Source organism: Aspergillus tanneri (assembly GCF_003426965.1).
Source record: "Aspergillus tanneri strain NIH1004 chromosome Unknown AapTan_6_pilon_pilon_pilon, whole genome shotgun sequence".
Classification (NCBI taxonomy): Eukaryota; Fungi; Ascomycota; class Eurotiomycetes; order Eurotiales; family Aspergillaceae; genus Aspergillus; species Aspergillus tanneri.
In genome coordinates, this window is record NW_022984633.1 from 1918205 (window position 1) to 1935259 (window position 17055).

The following is a 17055-nucleotide window of genomic DNA, read 5'->3' on the forward strand; positions in this document are numbered from 1 at the left end:
CATGGTTATTTTGTGGGGAGATACTTGTGAAAGCTAATTTCTCTATGGGCACCACCGGCTTACTCGATGATCCGTATACTACACAACGATGTTTCGTATTGACTGGCCCTAAATTGACGTCACCAGTGGTTATTTGCCTTTGATCCATGGGTGCGTATGTCAGAGCCATGGGATCCGTCGAAATCTGAAATTCTGCAAAACAGAAACCGTCCTAACTAAAACACGTGGAGGTACAGATTCAAATTAGATTGGGATTAGGGACACCTGAAACCAGTCAGTGCTCGATAAGCTACACTTATGACTATAAACAATTTCTGACATGAATTTATTCGATAATCCTCTTCGCATTTGTTTCTGATCACTCAGCAAGCTGAACAATAGGTCTTGCAGCAACCTGGTTTCTGGACGCAGAGTCATGATGTCATCCCACCTCCGTCACTACGAATAAGGGACATCTAACTAGATAGTAACATAAACGCCAAAATGGCATATTTAGTGGTGTTCAGTACCAAAAATTGGAAATTAATTGCAAAGGCCTTAATTGAATCTATTTCCTCTGAATTTTTCCGAGACCGGGTGTACCATATGTCTAGGGACACAGATTAGACGCCCTGGAGAATTCATCCAAAGAGTATCTAGGTAAAAAACTATATCTAGTCTAAAGATATGGTCACTCAGCGTACACGCAGTATAATATACCAGTTATCCATCCGTACGGGATTTATCAAACTTATACCCAGCGTCATCCAGTAGTCCAATTTTGTTATCAAGATTATTCGGGAAGATTCACGGGCAGCTTCCCGCGTCGTTGAGTGACAGAGCGAAGGCCGGAAAGAATGTGGTAGCCTTGCACTCGGAAAATATAATAGAACAACGCAGAGCCGAGTATATTACAACAGATGTACACCCATCCAAGACCCCAGTTACGCCATCTGTCTGCATAGTCTATGAATTGACCCCAGCGAGGTTAATCAAAGCTCCTAAATTATGGCATAAGATATACGGAACTTACAGTATTGACTGATCGCAAGGATTTGATCTGCACTTTGCAGGGGGCAGTACTGACAAGAATCCAGCGCCGAAGGGTTGTACAACTTCCCCGGTGCGGTTTCCAGGTACGATGCCAGATATTCGCCACACGTCATCCCGGGGTAAGGGTTGAAGACGTTTACCTCACTGGAAGAGCAATGTACTTCACGGCTGTGGAGGCCCGTCGTTGTAATACCAGACATCAGATATGTCAACGGGGAGACACGATACATAAAAATCCAAAAACCGGGTAGTGCGTCAGGTGGTTGCAGTACACCATTAAAGGTCACCATGAAGATGAAAACAAAGGTAGTCCCCATGACATCGGCGTCGGGAAGACCGGAGATAATGAACTGAGCGAACGTTGAGGCAAAGAGGCATAACTGGACCAGATATAGTAGCATTAGACCCTGTCGCTCGGAACTCTGGCCCGGCCCAAAAATTGGGAAGTAGAAGCTGGCCCAGACGAGGACAGCGATCACTACATGGTACAGAATCTCAGCAAAGATACTGGCGAAAAGAAATGCAGGCCAGGTGTAGGCTTTAGAGGGGCGCTCCCTTGCCTCATAGAGAGAGCGCTGGAATATAAACTTGGGCATTGTTCTAGGAAAAGGCGCTAGGTTCAGGAATCTTGCCTTGTTACATAGTTCAAAGGAGAGCCAAACTTACTGTTGGACTAAGGTCACCAGAATACCCATCAGATTTAGAGTGCCGTACAAGACAGACTGATATCCAAGCAGCGTTCTTGCAGGTTTGAACGACGAGAACCCAATAAAAAGGGCGGTCGCCACAACCGTGAGCAATTTCCCGTAAACGTATGCAGGTTCACGCCAATACTGTTGGAATGTACGACGTGTCACATGGATAAGTTGCTGGCAAAAGGAAACTACTGCTTCACTGGGGCCTGGACTGCGCACATTGCCAGTGCCACTATTTATTTTGTTGATTGTATCTGCGACGTCTTCGGCTTCCGTACTTTGACGCCAGATTGCCGCCCAATTTTTCGTAGCAGTGCCTTTGCTAGTAAGCCCCATGACATACTCCGCCGGCTGGAAGTCCACAACGTTAATGATTCATCGACCCATCAAAAAGACAATGCACATTCAAATCACATGAGACTTACATTATCGGCCATGTCGCATTTGGGGGCACCATTTCGTTCAAAATAACCCAGAACGGCAGATGACTGGTTGCCAGTCTCGCCAAAGTACACCGTTCTGCCTCCTTCCGCCAGCAACAGCAGGTTGTCAAATAGTTCAAAAACAGCTGCAGTTGGCTGGTTAACGGTCGAAAGTACAGCCATCCCGCTGTCCGCGAGCCTGCGGAGCAGGATATAGAATGATAACGAGGCTTGTGAGTCGAGTTCTTTTGTTGGCTCATCCAAAACCAGCAGCAATTTGGGCCGCGCCGCCAGTTCCACTCCCAAACTGACCAGCTTCCTTTGCTGTTCGCTGAGGCCTGCTCCAGGGATACCAACAACAGCTTCCGCCAAATCATCCAGCTGTAGCAGATGGATGATCTCTTCAGCGTAGTTGAACTTCTCTTCCTTGGACACGGACCTTGGTTGGCGGAGACAGGCACTAAAGCGCAGAGCTTCTCGCACTGTGGATGTGGGGAGAAGAACATTCTGATACTGGACATACCCAACGTCACGACGAACACTCTCCGATACAGGCCGGCCACCAATCCGGATATCGCCACTGACAATACCAGTCGAGACCTGTTGTGTAAGAATTTTCAATAGTGTCGTTTTGCCTGCCCCAGAGACGCCCATGAGAGCCGTCAGAGTGCCCTCTCTTGCCCAGCCGGAGATCCCATCTAGAAGCCGGTGCCCAGTGGTCCTTCTAGAGGCGTCGTAACATATGTTTTGCCAAGTTATAATATCCCTCGCCCTGTTACATATATGCTCATCCTTTTGGTTCTGGCATTCCTGATGGCCCCTTCCCTGCTGTTGGAGTGCAGCCAGCCAGTGGTTTGTCTCATCCTCGGCGCTTTCGTTGTAGACAGGGGTATGGCCACGTCGAAAAATGCGAACATTAGGCGTGGTCAACGGGACGGGGTTCAATTCCGTGGCAACAAGGTAGGCTCCAAAGAAAGACACAAAGAACCCGATTAGAATTCCCAAGTTGCGCCAAATGTGCTTGTACGTGCTGTTGTATTGCGCTAGGATATAGTCATCACCCGATACCGTAGTGTGGCCGGCCTGCGCTCCACTCATAGAGCAGACGAATGTATCGCCGGTGAGGTTTGGATACGACGGGATAAATTGTGAACACGCAAATTGCCGCCCATGGAACTCGTTGGCAACGAGTGCTTCGTAGACATAAAACACTGGGTTAAGCCAGCGTATCCAAGAGAACCAAGGCTTCATCACCGGCACTGGGATTACAAAGCCCATGTATAAAATATAAACAGTAATTAATACACCGGCGATTGTCATCGCCTGGTTAACGGTTCTCGTCGTCGCTGCGATAGTCCGGAATATCATAGACATAGTGAGAGTTCCGGTGAAAGTAAAAAGGAGAAAAATAAAGAACTGGCTTGGCTCTCGGCGCTATGTGACAGTAGATTAGATTCTGTGACTCAACGGGGACGATAATTAAGGGAAGGAGAAGGAGAAAAAGAAAAGTGTGCGCGAATACCAGCCCAGAGAGAAAGTATAAAACCGTGTTAAAGGCTATAGCAATGGTAAACTGGAGAGGTACTGCCAAAGCAAAGCTCCCTATGGCCTCAGAGGAAGGATGTACAAAGGCATATGAAGCTTGCTTTTGTGTCGTGGGCCGTACGTTGTAGTAAGCTGTAATCTCCGTTGTATTCATTAAAGCGTTTATCCTAGGGCTGATGTTAGAATAGGCCTATTGTCGGTAGTCCAAGAGACCCCAAATGTGAAGGCGTATCGAGTCAAAGGAGCGTACGCACGCAACGGCAAAGAAAAGAATTGCACCTCGGCCCTGGAAGCCAGCTGTGGCATCCGGGGTCCTAGCCTTTATTAGTTGGAGGCCATATAGCATTTTCCACTGCCGGAATTGAAGAAGAGTACATACCCGTAATACACTGACCCGATGATGAGAGCCATCACTATGCGACCGACGGCAATGGTAAGTAATGGAGCCTTGTGATTCGAAATCCTTTAAGGACGAGGTCAGCTCAGTATGGAGTTGGAGCTGCGTGCTCAAGACGAGTCAGAGTATACCTTTGACATGCTCGCCGTACACAGAGCCAAATCTGCATTGCCAGGTTGATCATGTAGGGTTCTCTCCGTTGCAGCGTTCCCTCCTGACCATTTGATTCCATCTGTTCATGAGTTTCGAATTCTTCATACTGGCGTATTGATTGCTGGAGGTAGCCATATTCTGGACTTCGTTTCCAATACTCCTCGAATTCCTGTGCCGTACGAGGCACCACAGCCTCCATACCTTTCCGGGGCTCACGGATGCAAGGATTGGTGACAGCCGTCAGGAAATCGGCGGTGGTCTGCCGGGGCGGGGCGTGCCATCCCATCTGAATAAAATAGTCCTTTGCCCGATCACAACGGCCGTAGTACACCTGGCGACCTTCGTACAGTACCATCACCTTGTTGAAGACGTTGTAGATGGCCTGGGATGCCTGGTCCGTGGTCACGATATGGCAGCTTTTTGTGAGATTAGCCGAAATACGCAACGCTCTCACAAGCTCCAGCGCCGCCACTGCATCCAACCCACGGGTACTCTGATTCCAGGCTAGAATAGGGGCTCGAGAGAGCGCCATTTCGGCGATGCTGACTCTTTTCCTCTCGCCACTGGAGATGGTCTGGTCATTGTAGGCTCCGACAAGAGTATCACTAGTGGAAGAAAGGCCAAAGGCAGCTATGGCGACCTGGATAACCCGCCGGATGTGATCAGCCCGGCTCACGCCTGTCACAGTCGGCGGCGTCTTTGCAGCGGCTGCAAACTCCAACGTTTGGCGAACCGTCAGCTCTGGTATATGATTTTCCACCACATGATTATAAAGAGCCACCCCGCGGCGCTTGTTTCCCAATTTGTCCGAGGCGATTCCGTTGTAATAAATCACCGAATGTGGCTGTAGCTCTAGACCCTGTAGCTCACTGCAGATGGCCTTCAAGAATGTTGAGCGCCCGCTCCCCGGTCGACCAAGCACCAGCAACAACTCCCCCCCTCCCAAGACACCATCCAGATCATGCAAGATATGCTTCCGCGTCTGTGAGCCGCTCCGGGGGAAGAGGCCCCGGATCCACCGTGGTGCTATCAGGGCAGATCCTACAGTCGTCTGTGCTTTCGCTGCAGTGGCGGACCCCGACACGTTGAGAGCTTTAAACACTACACCAGATTGCGGTGAGCGCTTCTGTTCCACGTCCATGGTTTGGAACATATCCCACGCCCAGGCAAAAGGGTCAAACTCAGGGCTCTCCCGGCTTTCCTGGCCGCTGTACTCCCCAGAATCCGGCCACGAGAGAGCAATCGAGGTCAGTTCGTCCCAGTCCCCTTGCCGCACAGGCTCACAGAGGCCCGGTCTCCTTCGTCCAATTTTGGGAGCATATTGACAATTATCGCCCGGTGGCTGACCTTGAATTTGCTCTTCGACCTTGGCTGGCCTCACTCCATTCGTGACCATATCGGCTGCCTCCGATGAAATGGGACGCCCTTGTAACAGCATCCACCAAAATTGCAATACGCTTGGTCAATGTGTGCTCAAAGGCGTATTTTATCGGATGCTAATCGGATGTACTGCTGCTTCTAAGTCACCTCAGCAGCGGGGAATAAAAAATTCATGTGGGTTAATCGGTCCTCATTTTGCCAGGTTGAGATAGCCCATTTATACCGGGAATAGTGGACCAGAGCAATTAAGCCATTTTTAAGTTTAGTCTATCACCAGGTTCGCTGCGCAGATTGGGCGAGACCCTCATGTCTAGACTGCGAGCCAGATAGTGGGACCACCGAACTGTCTGCCGTGGAACGCCATTAGGGCAATTGAACTTTAAACAGCAGTCGCAATATTACCCAATCAGGACGATCAAGGTGGTTTCCCATTTGAATCTCCAGCAGCCTACATAAGACAAATGAGATCTTGGTGGAGCAGGTTCGAAGGCCTTCAGTCATGACCAATTTTGTGCATAGCTCTCCCAGATCGTGCAACAAGAGATATAATGATCGGTTGGTAACCAAGCCCTTCGTAGTTATATAAGCGTAACGTGAGACAAGATCCGTGTGCATTGCCACTAGCGGTATTTAGCACTTCTCCCAAGCATAGGAACCACGCTAGATAAGGAAATTATCTCAAACTGAACAAGCCCTGCGGGGTTTTTCTGCTCCATCCTCAACTGAAGGAATAGCAAATTTTTTACCTATCTTGTGTTACATTCCGTATTTCCTCCCATCCTTGACAGCTCACCCCATGGGATTTGAACTACATGACTCCTGGTTAAGTGGGCTACATGTTAAAACTCCACTTGTTTATCAATCCTATTACAGATTTTAGCATTAGGTTAAATAGCGGCTCTAGTTAGTTAACTAGTTAAACGGCTTATTAAACATTACATAACAATAAAGTTTAAGTTAATTAGTTTTTTTTTAGGATATTCCACCCTATGGCTAGCCTACTATTGTTAGGTGTGGTGCGTCACCTAACATTGCAGTGCGCTACTATATAAAGTGCTCAGGAATAAAGATGGGATCAGATATAGCGGTCTTTTAGTCCAGTGGAATAGTAAGGTCCTGAGCTGGCTATAACAACTAACTTAATACAGGGTAGATATAGAATCGGTTATTCCGATAAACATCGGCTACCGCTCAGAGAAGGCATTGGTCAACTTCAGAAGTTGCTCGACATATCACGAGATGATAGATACAACTCCACATTTCCGGCCTGAAGCAATGCTACCTTTTGGCACAGCATATATAGACCTCCGTTTCCTAGGCCATTTAAGGGATCTTCTACTGATCTAACTTTGCTCTGTCCGCTCTTTAACAAGTAAGAACTCGAAGCCTATATTACAGATGAATTTTATTAAATAGACAGTGATTTCCATTATCAGGAAAGGGTAGTTAAGTTTACCGAAGTATATAGACCTCATACGGGAGAAAACATGGCAGACCTGCTTCTCAAAATACTCGAAATTAAAATTGAACGCAAGATCTTAACAATTACGGCGGATAATGCAACAAATAATGAATCGCTGATACTAGAGCTATATTTTAATTTAAAAGAGAAATTTGAACCTCTCCAGATAGCCGCTGTAGAGAAAGACATGTTTTATTCCAGGGGTTGAACAATTATATTCGTTGTCTTACTTATATTCTTTATCTTATCGTTGGTGATATGCTTTCTTCACTAAAATGCAGCGACCATAAAACTGCAGCTACTGCATGCAATCTTATGCAGAAGGATAAAGATATTAAAATGCACTCCGTGCTCTCACGCCTTCGGATTATAAGTCTATAGAGGGCAAGAACTTCACAAAGAAAACAACAATGGAAGCTGATTTGCCAAATAAACCTGTCGAGTGATAAATTCATTAAGTGTAATACTAATACAAGGTGGGATTTCACGTACAGAATAATTAGGGACGCCATACATGCAAAGCAACAAATTAAAAGGTAGATTGATAGTTAAACATATCTTCCACCATACACAACCCAGGACTGGACTGCCTTCAGCAAATTAAGAGTATTCTTGCCAAATTTGAGTTCACTTTCACTGTTTCTTAGTGGCAGCCGCAAATCAGCCTTGCAATACCTATATATTACGAACTTCATGATATACTAAATAATGCCTCATCCAGAGAAGGAGAATTTTCCGGGCTTAGCCAAGATATTGCTTCAGCAGTATCCTCAGGGCCAAAGAAGTTCAAAAAGTACTATGACCTAATAGACGCGCAAGACCCCTATTATATAAGATATATTCTCAACCCACGATTCAAGACATTATTGCTAGAGAAGGAATTCGGGAAAGTTAACGTGTAATAAAATATATAAAAGAATTACTCCATGAGCAAAACCTGTTGCCTGCATAGGAATCTGCTATTGTCAGTGGCCAGGAGAAGCAGGCAGCAAGAACTACAAAAGCCCGGATTATATTAGAAATTTCAACCGCCAAAACAGCAGCTGTCCGACTTTGACAGATATTTTGATGATGGTGCAGTAACAGCTCAGGGGCTCATGATACCAGACAAGGAATGGTAATTTTCTTGATGGAGGGCTCATTTCCTTGAGTATCCACGCGTCGCAACAGCTGCCAGAGACTGTTTAGCAATTCCAGCATTTGAAGAAGCAGTAGAGAGACTATTCAATAGCGGGAGAGATTTGTTATGTCTGCGAAGATACTCCATGCGTGGGTAAACAATGATGTGGTTAGTGCTGCTACGAGATAAATCTGAGGGCTAGAGGCAAGCGCCTGCTAGATTTTCGAATATTCGAATTTCGGTATTCGATTCCACCCCTACGGCCCCGAGACCTCTAGATAGGAATATACAGTTGATTCCTGGTGTCCACATATGTCATCTACCTCATAATTTGGCTACTAGGCCTGTAGTCGATCTATAGCTCCTTGCTCCTCCCTTCCCCTAGAATCCGCAACAGTTTCTAATAATGATCACACAAGAAGACATTTATAAAAGAGTGATGGATGTACCAAGCTTCAGAATTGAAAATCCACTTCTCTTCGCAGAGTTAAAGCCTCAAGTGCCACGTCCGGAATCGTCGGATCTGAATCCATACACATAAAAAGGCTTAATCCAAACGGGGCGGTTTTGTAACCCGGGCATCTGAAAGGCACTCGATTAAATGAGAGATGCACTTCAGGTAATTATCTTCGACTGTGTAGAGATTCAGGTTAAATCTTTGGATGGATGCTGGCAACATATCAATTAGTTTGGGCCAGGCTGGACTGTGAATCTTAAACTCATCCCATTCCAAATTTCTCATGGACGGATTGTATGGGGAACCGCACAGCATATAATTCTGTACGAGATCTGCCAACCCTTATATTCTTAATGGCTGGTTCTCGTTTCTATACAGTATGTTCTCATTACCTAAAAATCGTCATGATCAATAATAACTTCACACAAATAAGGTTTCTATAAATATCAATTTTACTTCAATTGTGGAAAACGAACCTGGTGACGTCACGGTCTGTACATAAACTATGCATTAAAGTCGTCGTCAACGTGAAATCCGTTCCATGAGAAAAGGACCATCTTGAAGGGCGCATATTATGATGGTTATATTCTATTGACACATATATACGACGTAACGTTAGGGCTAGACTTTTATACAAAATACTAATCATGTTTATTGTTAGTTGCCAGTATAATTGGTAAGCTTGATGAAGATGTTTAGGTAGCTAAAGCAGTCCAGAGAAATAAAATTTAATATTGCCTGAGTTAATCAACTGCGGTCGTACAGTCTATCTACCCCCTTAATCAGTCCTTTGCAGTCGATATACGGCTGATTAAGCAACATTTCACAGTACTGTCAGAAATGTACCTTCAGGCAACAATACAGAAGTGCTTTTGTTTGGTTTGAGGGGCACAGATAGTAGTGGCATTGATTGAACATTCAATCTGACATCCGGACAAGGATCAATAAACGAGACGGCCAATCCTTCGCTCTGGTAGTCACTTTCGTTGGGAGATCCAACTTCGGTGAAACCTTCCGTCATTTCCCCCGAAATTCCCAGCTCATCTCAACAGTGGACCAATAATTTCCAGTTTTATCAGTTGGAATTCGGAGGCTTGAATTCCACCAAACTAACAGCACTCTAAACTGTCTAATCAACAATGCAAGCCGCAGCCACTACATGCTAATCCTGGGCGAAAACATGGTGGTCAAGGACGTGTATTAGACTAGCTTGTTCGGTCCGATAACTGTGATCCAGATGTTCGCTCCATTTTTGCTTAAGCGACAGTCTTTGTCACTTCTGTTGCCGGATATGTCAATGTGCCATATAGGGGTAAATCGTGCTCTCATTAGGCACCTGTGCTTTGCTGGGCGGACTAACAGCGTTTGGTCCTTTTCTATCTATTTACACAGGATCCACGCGCTTGCGTGAGACAATTATATAGATTGTACCGTTGGAACTAGCCCTTCATTTCATGTGTGGGTACTCTCCGCAGTGACAAGCACGGCTAAGACGCTCATGGTAATCTGCCCGACCGTTTCAAACTCTCCGAAGGTCCCTAGAAGCTCGTCAGCCTCTAGTGGGGGGATGGGAATTGATGCGAGTTCCGAGACGTCAGCCGTTACGCGTCGACTGTGGCGTCTGGGATTGTGCGAGGCGCAACATGGAAGCTTTGGTGTGGTGCTAGTGCAGGATCAAGCATATTAAACCTGTTATTACCTACTCTTCTCAAGGTACCTACAACTCCACCATCCATACTGCTTTCCGGAGGATGCTGGGGCTGAGTGCTGCATTCGGGGTTGCAAAGCAGGGTTATGGTACAAAGCGCTAGTTAAAACCCCGAAATATATCCTAGACACGGGCTGGGCATACAGGCAGAACCGTTGTAATCATAATTGATATAATCGGATTTAATCGGAACATATCCATGATCCAAAACTTTTATATCTCAGGCTGACTGCAGAAATACCTCCCGTACTGTAGACTCCTGGTTAATATTATTTCCAGGAGTGTATCAACCAATAATATCATCTAGCCCCAGCGAGAACTGTTGAAATAATCAAATTGTGAGCAACTTTATCCTAGAGATCTTGTCATCACAGCTAAGCCCCTCTTCAACTTGCCAGTACCCATAGTTAGCCTGAAATGATTAGCACCATATACTACGCAGGCTCGCATATACAATGTGACAAGCTGAGAATGGAAAGGTTCTTCCAGGCAAGCTTCGAAATTTCAAAAAAAAAAAAATAAGAAGAAAAAAAAATAGTCAGGGCAAAATCGGCTTCGGGATGTTTTTAAGGAATAAGCATTGAGAGAAGAGGACACGGTCAGCGCAGCTCATTTCAGATATCCCTTGTAACTACCACTTGAACTAACTCACGGCTTCCATATCTGGTCAAGTGGAGGTAGATTTATCTCTGACACCTTCCTGCCTTATTCTCCTCGGCTTTAAGGCACAGTGCCGTCTGATCTGGATTCATTTTGCTGACCTAGAGTAATGAAACTAGCTACAGCCCTGCATATCAGTCCAATGGATTCATATTATCAGTAGCTGTATATAACAAGAAGTTTCCAACTTGTTCTAATACTACATGGGAAGTTTAGACCAGCACTTTCTAAAATCAGTTTAGGACTTGATTCCAGTCAGTATGTAACTATTTCGTGTAACCATTCACCATCCGCACTGAATAGAGATACTTTCGTCCACACCCAACCCACCGGGTAAGTAAATAAGGTCGAAGGAGCAAATAAGATGAGGGGTCGTCAATTGGATCAAATCAAAGATTGGGAATCGTCACTAGAGCACAATAATCTAAAATTCCTCTAAAATCGAGATAGTCAATACGCAATTTTCTCATGCCCTTTTCTGGTTTACTCCTTGCCACGCAGCGTAGCCACTACTCTCACTCCTTGTGAATCCGACTTCGGCATGGCGACATGATAGTCGTGTACAAATGCAACGTCATTTCCATCCGTCTCCCAAAGCTCCATATCAAACATCCGGACCAACGCGGCAGTCGCAAGATATAGCTCTGCCCGGGCTAGCTCCACACCCAAACACTTTCGGCCTCCTTTCGAGAACGCTAGTTGGAATTTCCTGCGCTCCCGCCCTTCATCGCCAAGCCAGCGATCCGGGTCGAACACGTATGGGTCGGGGAAAACGGTTTCCGCTGTGTGCGCGCTTAGCGTAGTGATACTAACCGGTGTACCTGCGGGGATGGTGTAAGATTTGGACGTAGCAGATGGGGAGGCCACATGGGGTGTTGGTTTGTAGACGATCGGCTCGTATTGGATGCGGGCGGCTCGGGCCGTGACGCCAAAAGAGAGCCGGTTGCCTTCCTCAATGATGGCAGAAAGATAGGGGAGTTTCTCTAGTTGTGTCCAGGATGCGGGGGTTGGTAGTGAGTTTAGTTCATTGTGAAGCTTTTTAAGTATCGTGCGATTCGCAAGAAGGTGGTAGAAGATTATATTCAGTGTCTGAGCAGGCGACTCAGTTCCCGCCAGGGTTAGTAGCGCTCCTTCCTGTTCCAGTCGGAGTAAGGCCTTTTCAGGTGCCGGTAAATTATCGTTTTCCAAGACCGACTCATATACAGATTCTTTGTCTGCTAGGCCTGCGCGCTTGTCACTGGAATTTGTGGACGATTTGGCTTTCATGATGGTGAAAAGCTCTGCGCGGACTCGCTAGTATCCATATTAGCAATACATTCATTCTTATCGACTGTGTCGAGTGAAGAGCTCACGTCAAAAAGTTGTAGCATGTCAATCAAGCCGGGTGGCATTATAGGCCTACTAAGGCTTTCTGGAAGGGACTCCAGAAAATCTGGAATCCATGGAAAGTGTTTATTCAGATTGATTCCTTTGAGAAGCTCATGACTGTTATGGCGGAGTCTGGCGGCTTCCTCCTCGTCCGCGAGGACATCGGTTTGGTGGGCAAATAAGAAATTGGCCACGACGCTATCCTTGGTAATTAGCAGTGTCGCATGTTAAATATTAAGAAAGCCGTACTCATTGGAGAACGCGTAAAATGCGTTCGATAGATTGACTGGAGATTTTGCAGCAGCATGTTTTGCAACCAACTGGCATAGTTGCTCGACCTTCTTGGTAATAACATTCTCTAGAGTGAGGACGTTGCGCTTGCTGAAGAAAGGAGTGAGCGCTTCACGACGTATCTTGTGCAGATGATAATTAGGCGTGGTCCCAACGCCTCCGGGTACTCGTAAAGTGCGTAGTTGGTAGTTATATTTGTCGACGTGCGTCATCGACGGTGGGTAGACAGTGTCCAAGTAACCGACATCGTTAAGGTGGATTTCATCCGGCGTCACGCGGATAATGGGCCCTGTGGAAGTAATATGGATCTGATCAGTACCACTATACTTTATTCCTGTTGAACTATTTCTTTGTGGCTCTATTCGAGACATACCGTACTGCTTGTGCAGTTCTTGGATTTTAAAAACATACTGTCCCGGTTGGATAGCGTCATAGTAGAATTCATACCACCAGGTGAGTGCGGCCAGTCGTGGACCCGGAATGTGGGACAAGGGATGGAAATAGAGGCGTCGGATCACTCCCAGCAACGTCCACAACGCCAGCAAGACTCCGGTTGTCTCGATCACTTGAAGCAAAGCCATGGCGGTTGTAAGTACGAGAAGAACCAGCTTAGGCCCGTTCCGATTTTAAACCACTACCCAGACGTTAGATAATCCTATCGGAAGCTTAGGAGTAAGTCACGTTGGAGGTGAATCCCGTCGAATTAGGCCACGGGGTGATCGGTATTACCTGGTTCGTGCCGGAGCGGGAAAAAGAAACAAAGGGGAAAAAATCACAGGGATCGATAATTGCAGCAACAGTGAGCGCCACTCATCATTCCAGCCCCCCATGTGGATTGTCAGCTGCGGGGTCTACAGCCATGTAAGCATGTAACGTGGTAAGCCCAACGTGGTGTTGACGTTGTCAGGGATGGACATCCTCGTGTTGCACAACTGGCCCAATGGAATCCGAAACACCCTTGCAATACGACAAGGTTTTCACCATGCAGAAAAATTAGTCGAAATTTATACTTTCTGATCCCTATAGAGCTCGATAGGAGCACTTATTTCCTGCAACCCTGCCACTTCTCCAGGGGACGGAATTCCTGCCCATGATATTTGGACGGGATGTACATACATGCCTCTTGCATGGTCTTCCTCCCTCGCAATTATTGTCCCTGATCTTGATGTGCTTAGACAACACCGATACAAGGCTCGGAGAAGGCCTTGAATTGAAAAAAGCAAAATAAAAATAAAAAGATAGAACAAATATGGCGCGAACGTACGCGACATCGGAGGCGGTCATCATCATCAGCACCATTTTTCCTGCAATGGGCATCGTTGTTGTCTTCTTGCGGTTTTACACACGAATCAAGTTAGGGTCTATGCTATGGATTGACGACTGGTTGACGATACCTGCCTTGGTTGGATAGCCTCTCCATTCTCTCCTAGGTGATGCCTCTAACTTTGCCCAGTTCTTCGAACTGGTTCTGGCTGCACTTCTTATATGGGGAGGTGCGACGAAGTCTTTAGGCGATCTCCTCCCTCCTCCGAGTGTGCCTGGCCCTGATGGATATCTTTTTTCTACGTCGCCGCGACAGATCAGGCTCCAGCAGGTATGTATCGCATGACCAGTCAGTCCCTGTGACTAATCTCCAAGTACGCTATTAATCCCGCAATAGATACAATATTTCGCCGACATTGCAGCCATCCTCGCCTTCGGATTTACCAAGCTCAGCATTCTCTTCTTCTATCGAAAGATCTTCTGTAGCGCGGGAATTAGCAAGACGGTATTCGACGTCATCACATGGGTAGTCATTGTGCTGGTCGTGGCCTGGACGACTGCGTTCGGCTTTGGGGCGATCTTTCTATGCGGAGTTCACCCGACCAACGCATGGGCACCGGTGGCTGTTGTTTCTGAGAAGTGCAGTGCCCAACTTAAGCTTCTGGAGGGGTACGCTATCTCGGATTTCATCATGGATGTCATCATATGGCTGCTACCGATTCCGAAGGTCAGTGTAGCGTTTCCCCCGTTCTCCACTGACCGAATAAATACTTACTCTGACGCAGATCCTTGCTCTAAACATGAGCTTACGCAAACGAATTGCAGTGGTAGGGGTCTTTCTGGTCGGTCTGATGTCAGATATATCAATTGAATAGCACCCTTTCGACAGACATGACTAACGAAACGTATAGCGCCACAGCGGCCTCCGCCACACGTATGGGAATCTACATCACCTACATCGTGAACGCCTTTGCCCAATCTGATGGAGAGAGTACGCAGTCCTAGAATCCCATTGTCTCCCTCCCCGTAGCAGTCATGGCTAATGGGCTCCAGCTCTAATCACCTATCTAATGTTCTGGACGATGATTGAATGCGGTCTCGGCGTCGTCGTCGTCTGCCTGCCTACCTTGCGCCCGCTGCAGCGCATCATTTCAATGGACTCGATTGTGAGCCAGATCCGCGGCAAGCTATCCTTGAAAAGCTTGCCAAGACGATCATCCCAAGATTCTGGAAGTATTGGTCTGTATAACTTCGGCCAGTCGGTAAACTCCACATCGACACAGTCAAAGGCTCACTACAATACGTACAGCGGATCCGGGAATGCATATTCTGCGGAAGCAATTCGCTCGGCCCGAGCGAGTGACTGGTCAAAACCAGGGATCCATGTGAAACATGAAATCGAGCAATATTAACGGTTTGCCGATCTGAATAGTTTTAATTAGAAGGACTTAATGAACACGTGTTTTGAGACATTTGTATTATAGTTGTAAAGAATGTATTTGTTAGTGCTTCGCCGCGCAAGGGTGGTTTGTACAACTCGGGGCGCAAACAAATAGAATTATCCCCTCTTAGCATAGGATGACGTAAGAAGGGGAAATATGTGCTTTTAATGAAGTCCCTATTTCTTCCGGCATCCATAGCCAACAGATCTGCTTGGGACATATTGATAGCCCTGGGTCGATTTACCAATATCCCGGTCAGCAAGTGCCCGACGACGTGAAATAATAATCAGCGAACGAGATTTGGGAGTGCTTGCTGGCCATTGTCCAACATTTTCAAGCTGCAAGATAAGCAGGCCACATGCCAATTGGTATTTTTGTCGCATTTTAGAGCCTGGGCACTTGCCTCGTACGGAAAGGATCACTCCCAGTATGCACCGGTATTAATACCGTGCAGAATACTGTATGGCGGTTGTATTCCTTCTAACAGGGAAGCAACCAGTAAGACAGGCGTACCTCATGCACGCTGCCCATGTATACAGAAATAGCGCAAAAGGTCCCGCCAGGCATGAACAAGATGAACGGCGAAATCAATTTCACGCCTTGTTCGTGGCTATGCCCTGCTCATTCTAGCTCTTTTCTCCGGCGATGACAACATTTCTGCTCTACTCGACAGGCTATTGACTTCTTCACTTCTTCCTGTTCTGTTGCGGAAGAGATTAGAGTGAATCAGGCAGCGCACCAATTACGACAAGGTCATGTTTGCGGACTGTCTATCGCCTAAATACGAGACTCTTCCTCAAGTAGGGATCCCAACACGGGGAAGAGACCACCGCGGTCGCTGGATCTCGCACATTCTGGAATTCTGGAGAGAAGCAGTAATCGCTGCTCTCTCTATACTATGCATAGTCCTCCTGTTCGAGCATGTACAGAGCCCTCTAGGTTGGCGGAATTACGCTGTGGATGAAGATTATAGTAGGTTCAATTATCCCTAAAAAAATGAATGTGTCGAATATACAGCTCATACTTAATAGGCCTCAAGTTGGATGACATGCGCAGGGTCCAGTTTCAATGGATCACCGATATTTACAGCACTGCCGATCCTGACAAAAGGGACGCAGTTAATGCAGCATGGGATGAAATTGTCCCTGCTCATGGAATTGTTGCGGTCCCCCACGAGTGGGCAGCTAAGCGGAATTTACCCGCGAGTATGAGCCTCTTTTCAGACCCCTCCAAGGGTGTCTATATCATCGATGCGTAGGTCACTTGGTATTACGCAGATGTGTGTTGATGATATTAACTGTATCCGTAGATATCACCAGATTCACTGCCTGACAGTCATCCGCAAAACATTTACGCAACTGTCCTTGGGACAGGCTCCAAGCGTACCAGTCGGACACTCCAACCATTGCTTCGACAGCTTGCTACAATACATTGTGTGCGGCACTTCGGGCGATACACTACTCTATACATGGGGGCGCAATATCACAGGGGACCGACAGCTTCGGAAATGTATTGACTGGAACAAACGGAAGACGTGGGCGAAGGAAAATACTGCCTGCTACAAGGACAGCGATCATCCAGTTCGGTTGATTGATCATTTTAATCACTGCGAGAATGATGATGATGGGATCCGTTTACCGGGCTGGTAGTTAAGATGCAT

At 46.7% G+C, this 17055-nt stretch overlaps 4 protein-coding genes across 4 annotated transcripts; 2 read left to right on the plus strand and 2 right to left on the minus strand.

The window, feature by feature from the left end:
• Positions 1 to 772: 772 nt before the first annotated feature.
• On the minus strand, positions 773 to 5682 carry ATNIH1004_008655 (uncharacterized protein; the record flags this gene model as incomplete). The annotated part of the gene is made up of 8 exons (XM_033573260.1): positions 773 to 945; positions 1013 to 1632; positions 1699 to 2078; positions 2153 to 3360; positions 3777 to 3861; positions 3945 to 4008; positions 4074 to 4157; positions 4223 to 5682. The coding sequence occupies 8 exons, from the start codon at positions 5680 to 5682 to the stop codon at positions 773 to 775; spliced, it is 4074 nt and encodes a 1357-aa protein (XP_033423812.1).
• Positions 5683 to 11514: 5832 nt separating this feature from the next.
• ATNIH1004_008656 (cytochrome P450) lies at positions 11515 to 13271 on the minus strand (the record flags this gene model as incomplete). Its single annotated transcript, XM_033573261.1, has 4 exons — positions 11515 to 12324; positions 12384 to 12597; positions 12649 to 12979; positions 13064 to 13271. The coding sequence occupies 4 exons, from the start codon at positions 13269 to 13271 to the stop codon at positions 11515 to 11517; spliced, it is 1563 nt and encodes a 520-aa protein (XP_033423813.1).
• Positions 13272 to 13939: 668 nt separating this feature from the next.
• On the plus strand, positions 13940 to 15365 carry ATNIH1004_008657 (uncharacterized protein; the record flags this gene model as incomplete). The annotated part of the gene is made up of 6 exons (XM_033573262.1): positions 13940 to 14092; positions 14144 to 14284; positions 14351 to 14680; positions 14739 to 14806; positions 14865 to 14944; positions 15007 to 15365. 6 exons carry the CDS (start codon positions 13940 to 13942, stop codon positions 15363 to 15365), a joined length of 1131 nt encoding a protein of 376 aa, XP_033423814.1.
• Positions 15366 to 16443: 1078 nt separating this feature from the next.
• Positions 16444 to 17044, plus strand: ATNIH1004_008658 (uncharacterized protein; the record flags this gene model as incomplete). Its single annotated transcript, XM_033573263.1, has 2 exons — positions 16444 to 16649; positions 16705 to 17044. 2 exons carry the CDS (start codon positions 16444 to 16446, stop codon positions 17042 to 17044), a joined length of 546 nt encoding a protein of 181 aa, XP_033423815.1.
• Positions 17045 to 17055: the final 11 nt, after the last annotated feature.